General features: G+C 44.0%; 1 protein-coding gene across 1 annotated transcript in view; it reads left to right on the top strand.

The window, feature by feature from the left end:
• The first annotated feature begins 695 nt into the window (after positions 1–695).
• rims2b (regulating synaptic membrane exocytosis 2b) overlaps positions 696–12727 on the top strand; it is an 85761-nt gene continuing 73729 nt past the window's right edge. Inside the window, exons 1-4 of the mRNA XM_053675356.1 lie at positions 696–1085; positions 1512–1627; positions 7800–7838; positions 9650–9860. Of these exons, the coding sequence (XP_053531331.1) occupies positions 1512–1627; positions 7800–7838; positions 9650–9860 (366 nt within the window). The 5' untranslated portion in view covers positions 696–1085. The remainder of the gene's footprint in view (positions 1086–1511; positions 1628–7799; positions 7839–9649; positions 9861–12727) is intronic.

Genomic DNA, 12727 nt, shown 5'->3' with positions numbered 1-12727 from the left:
TCTATACCGCTTTATCCTTTTCAGGGTCCTGGGGAGCCTGGAGTCTATCCCAGGGAGCATGGGGCACAAGGCGGGGTACACCCTGGACAGGGTGCCAATACATCACAGGGCACAATCACATACACACTCACACACCCATTCATACACTACGGACACTTTAGACACACCGATCAGCCTCCCATGCATGTCTTTGGACTGGGGGAGGAAACCGGAGTACCCGGAGGAAACCCCTGCAGCACGGGGAGAACATGCAAACTCCGCACACACAGGGCCGCAGGAATCGAACCCCCGACCCTGGAGGTGTGAGGAGAACGTGCTAACCACTAAGTCACCGTGCAATGGCAAAGAGCACATGCTGCTTCTCCTTCATCTCATAGGATGGCAACCAGTAACAGGAACGCCTACTGGCGACTTCATAGTACAGCGACCAACCACTTGCAGAGCTAACATCGCCGCATGTGTGAACGCTCTCTAACGGGGAAGTATTCGGGACGTAACTTCAAGCTAACCTAACACACTAGTGAGCTTCTTCACCACGTCTAGTGTACAGTACTCACTGAACGCTCACCAGGAAGTGCCCAGGATCCTCATACAGGATTCATCCTGCGTTTTGTCCCCGCAGGCCTTCCATATAAAACCAGCCGCACGGGAAGCTGGTGACGTCAGCACGCCGGGCCCCGCCCACCTGCTTCATTCCGCTTCATTCTATTCCATTTCCTTCTTCTTTTTTTTTTTTTTTTTTGCATCCATTTTTCCCGCATTTAAGAAAACTGTGGGGGAAAGAAATGATGACCCAGGAGGCGAGGAGAGGAGAGAGGAGAGAGAACACGGAAGCGCGGTGGAGGTTATAAAGGGAAAGAGGGGATAAAAGGAGGGAAGAAGGAAGACAAAAAAGGGAGGAGGGCGCTGAAAATAAATAATAAAGGAAATAAAATTTAAAAAAAAGGCCTCGGGATTGATATATGTGATCATTCTCCTGTTTGTGATGGATGAGCGCGAGCCGGGTGTGTGCACAGGACGCAGTGGGCATGGGTTAGACTGGGATTAGTCATGATGTGGAGATAAAACATCTCTTTTTGAAAAAGGTAAGAGGTTGATATGTGTTTGTATTTATGACCGTGTTGTTACTCACCACATGCACACACACACACACACACACACACACACACACACACACACACACACACACCTGAAAGGCGATGCAGTGCAGGTGTCAGGTGTAAACAGTGCTGTAACGGTGTGTTTAGGAAGCAGGTTTAGGATGATGTTACATTCAGCATGTGGATGGAGATGTGCAGCTGATGTCCATGTGCTGCACTGCATTTCTCTGCAGAGCCTCAGGCTTCCATCACACACACACACACACACACACACACACACACACACACACACACACACACCTCTCAAGCAATCATTATCTTATAGGCTATCTGTGTGTTTCTGACATATTTCAATCCTGTGTGTGTGTGTGTGTGTGTGTGTGTGTGTGTGTGTGTGTGTGTGTCTGAAAGATGTCAGCTCCGGAGATGCCGGACCTGAGCCACCTGACCGAGGAGGAGAGGAAGATCATCCTCTCGGTCATGGATCGGCAGAAGAAAGAAGAAGAGAAGGAGCAGTCCATGTTGAAGTGAGCAAGCTGATCGATCGTGCGCGCGCGTGTGTGTATGTGCGTGTGTGTGTGTGTGTGTTGTCTCTTTAAAATGTTATTTTTAGCGCTGGGAAATCCAACACCGCAGCTTGCCGGGGCTGGGAGAGAAAATGTCCCGCGGTGTAAACACGCACAGCACACGCACAGCACACGCACAGCACACGCACAGCACACGCACAGCACACGCACAGCACACGCACAGCACACGCACAGCACACTGGGGCTGTCTGCGTTTCTTTCTTTCCTTCGTGTGCATGTATTGCGTGGTGTGGTGTCAGTGTGGGGCTGGTTGCACGGCTGGTTTGGGTTAGAACAGGTCTGCGTGAGGGTTTGATCTTTGCTCGTGCAGCTCGGCTCTGAGCGCCATCTTCCTGTTTCCTCATCACTCATTTCCCCCTGATGATTTCATTAAATCATTAATTACACGCGTTTGCGGTCATGGATCTCGGGTTTAGTAGCGTCTGTGCCGGCGTGGCTCTTCCTTCTGTGTGTGTGTGTGTGTGTGTGTGTGTGTGTGTGTGGTTGGTTTTCATTTTCAGCACCACGGCGCTGTCCGCTCAGAATGGGCTCCGTCCCAAACAGGTCCCTATTCCACGTTAAGGGCACTGTGTAGGGTGTAGATGGACATTCATTCATATCCATGTGATGTATTTCTGTAGAGAGGCTGGAGCTGAGTCACTAATGACTTCATGTTGGACGCTCACGAGGCTGCATCTAGTGTCAGGGGTGTAACTCGGTGCCGCTGTATTCCCATTTCCCAAACCGTTAGATGGTTATTAAAATTTTTTTTTTTAAAATATGAACCTACCTCTCTGTCTGCAGAAACACTGGGACCCCCCCCATACACATACCCCCATCTCACACACACACACACCCCATCCCACACACACACCCCATCTCACAGATGTAGAAACATGAATAGAGTCAGTACAGTGTGTAACAGTTCCTCAGCCTTAGCTACATCACCCCAGTTCGTCCTCAACCACAAAGCGATCATTTCGAACAGGCTGGCTTTGTCAGATCTAATCTCGATTTAATCCGCCGCCGCCCTGACCAGGCAGTTACTAAGGATGAATGAATGAACTCTGTAAATACGTCACACTGCAGCACACGCTCATGCTAGTGTTAATAGACGTGGTCTTTTTCTGTCGGCTCACTGAAAATAAAAGCCTCGCGGAACTCATGCAGCTTTTACTGTTGCGTTACGCGAGATCGGACGCCCTCTGAACCTTGAAAAAAAAAAAGAACAACGCGCTTCCTGTTTGCGTCTACGTTCACTCAGCCGGCAGTACGGAGATGTTTGGATTATTTGCGTGTTAGCCTGCGAAAACATTATTATTATTTTCTACTTTATATACGCTGTAAGGCCAGAAGTATGTGCGTACAGTATGAGGTTCTTCACCAAAATGTTCCCGCAAAGTCTGAAGCACACAGTTGTATAGAACGTGTTTGTAGTGTGCGCTGTAGCTTTACAGTTTCACTGAGAACTAAGCGGAACAAACCCTGATCCAGCGAGACGATGCCCGTGTGCACAGAGCGAGCTCCATGAAGACGTGGTGTGTGAAGGATGGAAGAAGGTAGAAGAACGCGAGTGTCCTGCACAGAGCCCTGACCTCAACCCCGCTGAACACTTTTGGGATGAACTGGAACTGGAGTCTCCTTACATCAGCATCAGCGCCTGAGCTCGACCTCGCTAACGCTCTCGTAGCTGAACGAACACAAATCCCACACAGCCACGCCCCAAAATCTTTCCCAGAACAGAGAGAGTGGAGTTTATTACAACAGCAAAGGAGAACCATATCAATGCCCATGGTTTTGGAATAGACACGTATGGGTGTGATGGTCAGGTGTCCACATACTTTTGGCCGTATAGCGTAGTTCTGAAAACATACCGTATATATATATATATATATATCCTCATGTACTGATGGGAAATCAGCATTATTGACATTCCGTAACGAGCTATTTGTTTACAACAGGAAATGAGTTCTCACGTTGATCCTCAGCATCGTCCACACCTGTCTCTGTCTCACCTGAGGAAAAAGTCTCTCAGCGTTTAAACACGAGCCTCGTCGTCACCATCCCTTCACTCCGCTCGTCTCTGGAGGAAATAATCTCCGATTCGTTCGTTCGGGTTTACAGCTGCTAGTAATCAGCGCTCTGAGTGTGCGTCGTCACGAAGAAGAAGACGGGAATCCCTGTAAGCTCGTTACCTCCTTTGCACGATGTTATTCGACACTTTCGCACTCTCTCTCGTGCCAGGTGGACACGCAGAGCGGAGCCGAAACCGAAAGTCGTGACGCTAACCTCGTTATAGACACAAACCAGCAGCAGCAGCAGGTCCTGGACATACTCGAGCGTTCTGCCAAAGCGTACCTGGCAATCACTCAGTCTAGCCTGAAACCACACACACACATGCACGCACGCGCTTACACACTCTCACACCCTCACACACTCTTCACAGGCTCATTGGCACAGAAACAGGAGGGTCAGCGGGTTCACGGATGCACAGTGTGTGTTTGAGGGCCAGACCGAGCTGCTCTCGTTAACGGCGAGGAAGAGGAACGAAGGAACACGACGTTGCAGCGTACAGAATGATCACAATCCTGCAGTCAGAAACTGACCAACACGATCTTTATCAACTGTATTGATTTAACACCAGGAACCATGACGATTAAACCGGATTTAAAGTTTATCGGTTAATCAGTCTGATCCCGAGCTCAAGCACGGTTTAAAACCCATCCGAACCATCATTTAGTCCTGCTTTTATTCATGAACTGATCCTCCATGCTTCTGAAATTTCAGTTGGAGGATTTATCATCTTTCACGTGAAGGGGATTTACCGTCATGTCTCAGCATACACGGGGTTAAAAAGGATCAAAGGCATTCGTACGTCGCAGAATTCCAACAACAAATCAGTCGGAAAATCGAAATAGAAGTAAGGGGAAATGAAAATACTAGAAGATACGTTGTGTAACGTCATATAACGCAAATCGATAATATCGCTTACACCGCAGCGCTGCTGAGTTCTGGATTCTGATTGGTCAGAAGGCGTTGATTCATTTTCTATAACAGAAAATGACCTTATCGTCTCTATAGTAACGGAGGCTTGTATGGCGGACGCTCCACGTCTCCAGCGTCAGCGCGTTGTAACAGTCAGACTATAAACCGTCCTCTCCATCGCACCGTTCCGTCGTCGATGAGTTTCCTGTAACTGCACGACACCGCGTGTTCTATTCTGTACACCTGACCCGTGATTAAAGAGACGTAAGTTAGCGTACCCGTACGGTGCCGACTAGATTACACACTGATTGAGTAAAGGGGGATTTGTAGTGAAAGTGGACATTGTGCAAAGCATTCTGGGAATGGCTGAACATCAGAACTTTATTATTTTGACTGTTGCGATGAGATAAACGCTGTGCTTTTCCCCGGGAGATTCCGCCGCGCCTCTTGTTCCATGCGCTTGAATGGACGGCATTTTGTTTAGGCCTAATTATTCCTCTCAGATCCTATTAGCGTGATGGAATTAGCCGAGCGCTAAGCTGCAGCGACGGATCAGAAGATGCGATGGCACGCCGCTGAAAGCTCAGCTGTCGCGGTGTTTGGTAACGACGCTCGTTACCAAGACGAGAGTTTTACGTTTTGGGTTCTCTGTGTCAGATGTTCCCTGCGTTCTTAACACAAAAGGCAGAGAACGAGTGAGAGAGAGAGAGATAAGGAGAGAGAGAAGGAGAGAGAGAGAAGGAGGAGGGTGAGAGGAGAGTGAGAGAGATAAGGAGAGAGAGAAGGAGAGAGATAGTGAAAGAGAGAGAAGAAGAGAGAGAGTGAGAGCGAGAGAGATAAGGACAGAGAGAATGAGAGTGAGAGCGAGAGATAGAGAAAGAGAGGAGAGCAAGAGAGAGATAGAGAAAGAGAGAGAGGAGAGCGAGAGAGAGATAGAGAAAGAGAGGAGAGTGAGAGAGATAGAGAAAGAGAGGAGAGTGAGAGAGAAGGAGAGAGAGATAGAGAAAGAGAGAGAAGAGAGAGAGAGATGAGAGAGAGATAGAGAGAGAAGGAGAGAGAGATAGAGAAAGAGAGAGAGGAGAGTGAGAGAGATGAGAGTAGGAGATTGAGCGAGAAGGAGAGTGAGAGGGATAGAGAAAGAGAGAGAAGAGAGAGAGAGATGAGAGAGAGATAGAGAGAGAAGGAGAGAGAGATAGAGAAAGAGAGAGAGGAGAGTGAGAGAGATGAGAGTAGGAGATTGAGCGAGAAGGAGAGTGAGAGGGATAGAGAAAGAGAGAGGAGAGAGAGATGGAGAAGGAGAGAGAAGAAGAGAGAGGAGACAGAGGAGAGTGAGAGAGCTAGAGAGAGAGAGAGATAGAGTGAGAGAGATAGAGAAAGAGGGAGAGAGGAGAGAGATAGAGAAAGAGAGAGAAGAAGAGAGAGGAGACAGAGGAGAGTGAGAGAGAGAGGAGAGAGAGAGAGAGAGAGGAGAGAGAGATAAGGACAGAGAATGAAAGTGAGAGATAGAGAAAGAGAGATAGAGTGAGAGAGAAAGAGAGATAGAGAAAGAGAGATAGAGTGAGAGAGAAAGAGAGATAGAGTGAGAGAGATAAGGAGAGAGAGAGAGAGAGAGGGGCCTTCTTAAATCTGAAGTTTCTCTTGTCGGTTTGTAGTTTGTCTCTTGTGGGCGTGGCCTGTCCAAAGCCTACAGCTCATGATAGTTTTCCACACACGTATGTAGGTTTGATTTGCGTGCTCTCGACTTCATACTAGCGTCATTCTCAGATCAGATCAGAATCTCCGTGCGAGCTCCAAACGCTCACCACAGACACCCGCAACTGTTCCTCCTTCCTTCCAAGCTTTTTTTTTTACCTCTCTAATGTCTGTATACACATTTAATAACCGGATCAGATGAAACCATGGTTAGAATTCTTCTCTTATTCATGTCTCGAACAGTAAATAAGAACTACCTGTGGGTAGGAACTAAAGTCTCTGAGCTGGAGAACCGTCAGACCGCGCGCTCCTGCGATTGCTCAGAGGAACGATTCGGGAACAATCGCTTTGGATGTGTCGCTTCACGGCGTCATACCTCATTTACATAGAATTGAAAAAAAAAATGTACACGGACGTCACTTTGTTGCTGCACACACGTCGAAATGAAACAACCGCGTGCCGCTTCGGTGTTTGCGAGTGTGAACGTGCGTGAACACACACTCAGGGTCAGGCTGAAGATCTACACGAACAACTCAAGCACCACAGGAGAACGCGCTATAGGAAGCAGGCGGCCATTTTGGATTCGATCACCATGAGGACAGTCACACACTTTCTCGCCCTCCGTGTTTTCTCCTTTCTGAACCCAGAAGCCCTTTCTCCTGTTTGAGGTTTAGAAAGATCCAGGATGAGCTAGCTCTGTGAATGATCTGCGTCTTCACCCTGACGTAGCACCGCCTCAACCTCGCGGGAAATGAAACGCCGTACCTACAGTCCAACAAACGCAACCTGGATATCAGCTTGTGTCAGGTCCTGTTTTTAGTTTTATAAAATATAAAATTCCTTTTTATTTTAGTTGGGGGAGACTGAGCAACTGCTGTAGGCGACCTAACAAGTCCAAATCTTTTTATCAGTGAAGATCATTTCTTTTTCTGTCATCAAAAAGTAATAAAGCAAACCGATGGTTTGTGTATAGATCATACATACAAACATATATATATATATATATATATATATATATAAATAAAATCATGTTGTATATATAAATCAGCTTTTTGTCTGCCATCTTTGCGATGTAAAGAATGATTATATGTTCTTTATGATTATATATATATATATATATACAGCTAAAAAGCTGATCTATATATACAACATGATGATATATATATATATATATGTATATATGTACATGTGTGTGTATATATATATATGTATATATCATCATCATCATTCTTTACTGTTTATGTTTTGTGTTAGTTTGAATTTATTTTCTTAAGTTCTTATGTTATATTCATTTTTATAGTTTGTGTGAGTTTTTTATTATTATTATTATTATTATTATTATTATTATTATTATTATTATTCCATTTGGAACATAATTTGCTGCATTTTCATTTTGTCCATCATTTTGTTATTTTTCTGCATGCTGAGCTCTATATAAAATATCTCTCCACTGTAGGGAGTCTCCCAACACAGGGCCAATGTCCCAGCTTTCTCAGTAAGTACACAAAAACCTCAATTTCCCAGAATTCTTAGTGCTCAGACATGCCCTCCTTGTGTGTGTGTGTGTGTGTGGGAGCAGAGTGAAGAATTAAGCGTGTTTAAAATGCCGGTGTTTGATGGGTTTCTTGCTAGAATGAGTTCTGATAGTAATTTTCATGGCTGTTTGGAAAATTCAGAATAACACGAGGTTAAGACGGGACGCTGTGCTACGATACGCTAGCTAGTTTGGGCTGATTAGCGGCTACGCAGTGAATAGCATACACGTGTTTAACTACAGTGTGGGCGTGAACAAGATCAGTAATAAAAAATAAAAGCAATAAATAAAAGAGATACGCGTTAGCTCCATCGTGAGGAACGGTTTCCTCTGTAATCCCGGGCGTGTGGACTGGACGAGATTCAGACCGTGATTGCGGTTGCGATGTAACATTAAAGTCAGTCATAATTCAGATTGGATTCAGTTAGAATTAAATTAGATTCGGAAATGTAAAAAAAAATCACAATCAGTTATTGTGAGAATCTAATAATGGAAATTATGATGGGATCCTATGATTACAGGAAATCTTCCGTCATTCTGGTTCCTGTTTTTATTCTCGTTATAGTTCTGAATAATTCTAATTCTTACTTTTATTCCACGTCTGTGACTTTAATTTAAGTTCTGATTCAGACTTCTGAAAGTTTCTAAATCGCACTGTGATTTTGATTTTGATTTTTGACACCTAAATATAATTTTAATTTACCCTTCTGATTGTAGCTTTAATTCTGTTTCTAAATCTGATTTCAGTAGTAATTCTGATTCAGATTGGATTAAAATGGTAACCATAATTTTAATCATAACTTTGGTCTTAATTTTAAAGATTATTCTTGTTCTAGTCGCAGTTCTGATTGGGATCCTGATATTATTTCTGATTATAATTGTAATTTGCTCCTAAATTCTTATTTTGTGATTCTAATTCAAACCTTTGTTATAAACTTTTGTTTCTAAATCCGTCTCAGACTCCAATACTGATTCTGACTCTAATTTTGATTATGAATCTCATTTGGATTCTAAAATGGTTATTTTCATTATTCATTTGGTTCTAATTCTAGAAGTGATTGTGATTCTGTGGCTCAGATTCTAAAATAAATTCAAATTCTAATGGTAATGCTGATTCTGATTTGATTCTGATTCTAATTCTTATTAGAATCTGATTCTGATTTGATTCTGAATCTAATTTGTTTCTGATTCTAATATGATTCTATTTCATATTAGAATCTGATTCTGATTTGATTCTGATTCTGATTCTTATATGATTCCGATTTGAATTTGATTCTAGTTTTTATTAAAATCTGATTCTGATTTTATTCTGATTGTCATTTCAATTCTAATTTGATTTGGTTTCTGATTTTATTCTGATTATGATTTTAATTCTAATTTGATTTGGATTCTGACCTTATTCTGATTTTGATTTGATTTCAGATCTGATTTTATTCTGATTTTGATTTGATTCCAAATCTGATTTTATTCTGATTTTTAATTGGATTCTGATTCTATTCTGTTTCTGATTTAGATTCTGATTTGATTCCGATTCTGATTTTATTCTGATTGTGATTTTAATTCTAATTTGATTTATATTCTGACCTTATTCTGATTTTGATTTGATTTCAGATCTGATTTTATTCTGATTTTGATTTGATTCCAAATCTGATTTTATTCTGATTTTTAATTGGATTCTGATTCTATTCTGTTTCTGATTTAGATTCTGATTTGATTCCGATTCTGATTTGATTCTGATTGGGATGTTTGGCTCTCCTCTCTCCTCGGGGCAGGAGGCTGCATCAGCAGTTTGAGATGTATAAGGATCAGGTGAAGAAGCTCGGTGATGAGGCTCAGAAGACTCAGGAGCAGAAGAGCGACTCTCCAACCTGCGGAATTTGCCACAAAACCAAATTTGCCGACGGCTGCGGCCACATGTGTTCTTATTGCCAAACCAAGTTCTGCGCTCGCTGCGGGGGAAGAGTGTCTCTGCGCTCCAACAAGGTAACAAACCTGCCTCGGCTCCCTGGCTCAGTGCTCACGTCTGTGTGTGTGTGTGTGTGTGTGTGGATACGGATGTTAACGTTTAGCAGGTTTGGGTTTGTGTGCGAGCTCCGCCCTGAATCTCAAACCACACTGTGTGCTGAGGAGGAAAGTGACGGAGCTGCAACTGGTTTTAATCTCTGCCGCGTCCTTTTGTACATGTTTATAGATATTAGTGATAGATGTCATTCATTCATACCAGAAACAAGCTACATCACACACATTCCCTACAATAAATACAAACATCAGCTTGGTGTTGGTCAGGTTGGTGTTGGTGTTGGTCAGGTTGGTGTTGGTGTTGGTGTGGGTCTTGGTCAGGTTGGTGTTGGTGTTGGTCAGGTTGGTGTGGGTCATGTTGGTGTTGGTGTTGGTCAGGTTGGTGTTGGTGTTGGTGTTGGTCATGTTGGTGTTGGTCAGGTTAGTGTTGGTGTTGGTTAGGTTGGTGTTGGTGTTGGTCAGGTTGGTGTTGGTGTTGGTTAGGTTGGTGTGGGTCATGTTGGTGTTGGTGTTGGTCAGGTTGGTGTTGGTGTTGGTGTTGGTCATGTTGGTCTTGGTCAGGTTAGTGTTGGTGTTGGTTAGGTTGGTGTTGGTGAGGTTGGTGTTGGTGTTGGTCAGGTTGGTGTTGGTGTTGGTTAGGTTGGTGTGGGTCATGTTGGTGTTTGTCAGGTTGGTGTTGGTGTTGGTGTTGGTCAGGTTGGTGTTGGTGTTGGTCAGGTTGGTGTTGGTGTTGGTGTTGGTGTTGGTGAGGTTGGTGTGGGTCATGTTGGTGTTGGTGTTGGTGTTGGTCAGGTTGGTGTTGGTGTTGGTCAGGTTGGTGTTTGTCAGGTTGGTGTTTGTCAGGTTGGTGTGGGTCATGTTGGTGTTGGTCAGGTTGGTGTTGGTGTTTGTCAGGTTGGTGTTGGTGTTGGTCAGGTTGGTGTTGGTCAGGTTGGTGTTGGTCAGGTTGGTGTTTGTCAGGTTGGTGTTGGTGTTGGTGTGGGTCAGGTTGGTGTTGGTCAGGTTGGTGTTGGTCATGTTGGTGCTGGTGTTGGTCAGGTTGGTGTTGGTCAGGTTGGTGTTGGTCAGGTTGGTGCTAGTGAGGTTGGTGTTGGTGAGGTTGGTGTTGGTCAGGTTGGTGTTGGTCAGGTTGGTGTTGGTGTTGGTGAGGTTGGTGTTGGTGAGGTTGGTGTTGGTGAGGTTGGTGTTGGTGAGGTTGGTGTTGGTCAGGTTGGTGTTGGTCAGGTTGGTGTTTGTCAGGTTGGTGTTGGTGTTGGTGTTGGTGTGGGTCATGTTGGTGTTGGTCAGGTTGGTGTTTGTCAGGTTGGTGTTGGTGTGGGTCATGTTGGTGTTGGTGAGGTTGGTGTTGGTCAGGTTGGTGTTGGTGTTGGTCAGGTTGGTGTTGGTGAGGTTGGTGTTTGTCAGGTTGGTGTTGGTGTTGGTGTGGGTCATGTTGGTGTTGGTGAGGTTGGTGTTGGTCAGGTTGGTGTTGGTGTTGGTCAGGTTGGTGTTGGTGAGGTTGGTGTTTGTCAGGTTGGTGTTGGTGTTGGTGTGGGTCATGTTGGTGTTGGTCAGGTTGGTGTTGGTCAGGTTGGTGTTGGTGAGGTTGGTGTTTGTCAGGTTGGTGTTGGTGTTGGTCAGGTTGGTGTTTGTCAGGTTGGGGTTCAGTGAATCCTGTCATTTCGCTCGGTCTCGAGATGAAGAGAATCAAGGAGTTTAACCAGCGAGGCGTTCTTACTCACTGAAGCGTCACTTTAAAACTAATTCAGTGAATTCCCGGCTGTGTGAACTATATAACGGATCAGGTCTTACACACTGAATTACACATGTGTAGCTACATCACACGCTTAAATCTTATCATTTTAGCCTAAACAATCACCTGACATATCTGGGTTTTTTTTTTAAAGAAGGCATGTTCTTTTACTTTCATACACAGATTTTATTTGTACGCATTCGTTTAATTAAAATTCTAAGATCATTTTCTATTTGTATTTATTTCTGATGTTTTTTTTGGGAGCGGTGCAGCGTTCATACCGTAGACTTATGCATCAGAAGCCGCTGTGTGTCTTCACCGCTCAGAGTACTCCACACCTGAAGCAGTGTCATGTGTGTTCCACTAGGAGGCAGGATTTCTTTCTCTCTCCCTCTCTCGGTCTCAGTTACAGGAAGTGATGTATGCTGTATGGGTATGAAAGTCTTTCTACTAAAGAAAAATAACAAATAAGAAGAGTGAATTAATAACAATAAACAGATACAATAAACAAAAGAATATAAGGGAATAAATATAACCGACTAAAACATCTTATGCATCATAAAAAAATCCTCTCTCAGAAATAGACACCAAACTGTGCTTTTGCTTGTTGCCATGGTGATTCTCTAAAGGGTACATCGTCAGTAAAAGTGTAGCTTTAATATAAATAAATAAATTATTTAAGGTACGTAATTGGGCCACTGATGAACATTTAAAGGTACGCAGTAAAACTCCAGAAGATGTCAGAAGTACAGTTTGTTACCTTTCTGAAGGTTCTGAGCGTGTACAGTTATATGAATTATAGACGATCGAATCGATATACTTTTGCCTTATAAATGAGTAAATCATTTTTTACTTTCCAAAAGCATGTTTCTGTTACAGAGATAACATCAGGAGGATATAAAATCCACAGCAGGGTTAAATGATCGCTTCCTGAAGTCACGCCCATTAACACACTCCGATTTCAGAGTGATGTTAGCGTTGTTACATGCTAACATGCTAACGTTCCTGTTAGTCAGGTGTTAATCAGTGGACTAATCGCTTATTCACCCTGCTGAATATTGCAGTGTGTGCACAATGCATCACGATTAGTAAGATCATC

Source organism: Ictalurus punctatus, chromosome 24, assembly GCF_001660625.3.
Source record: "Ictalurus punctatus breed USDA103 chromosome 24, Coco_2.0, whole genome shotgun sequence".
In the NCBI taxonomy this organism is placed as follows: domain Eukaryota; kingdom Metazoa; phylum Chordata; class Actinopteri; order Siluriformes; family Ictaluridae; genus Ictalurus; species Ictalurus punctatus.
The sequence above is the reverse complement of the archived record's forward strand: the minus strand, read 5'-3'. Positions and strand labels throughout refer to the sequence as shown.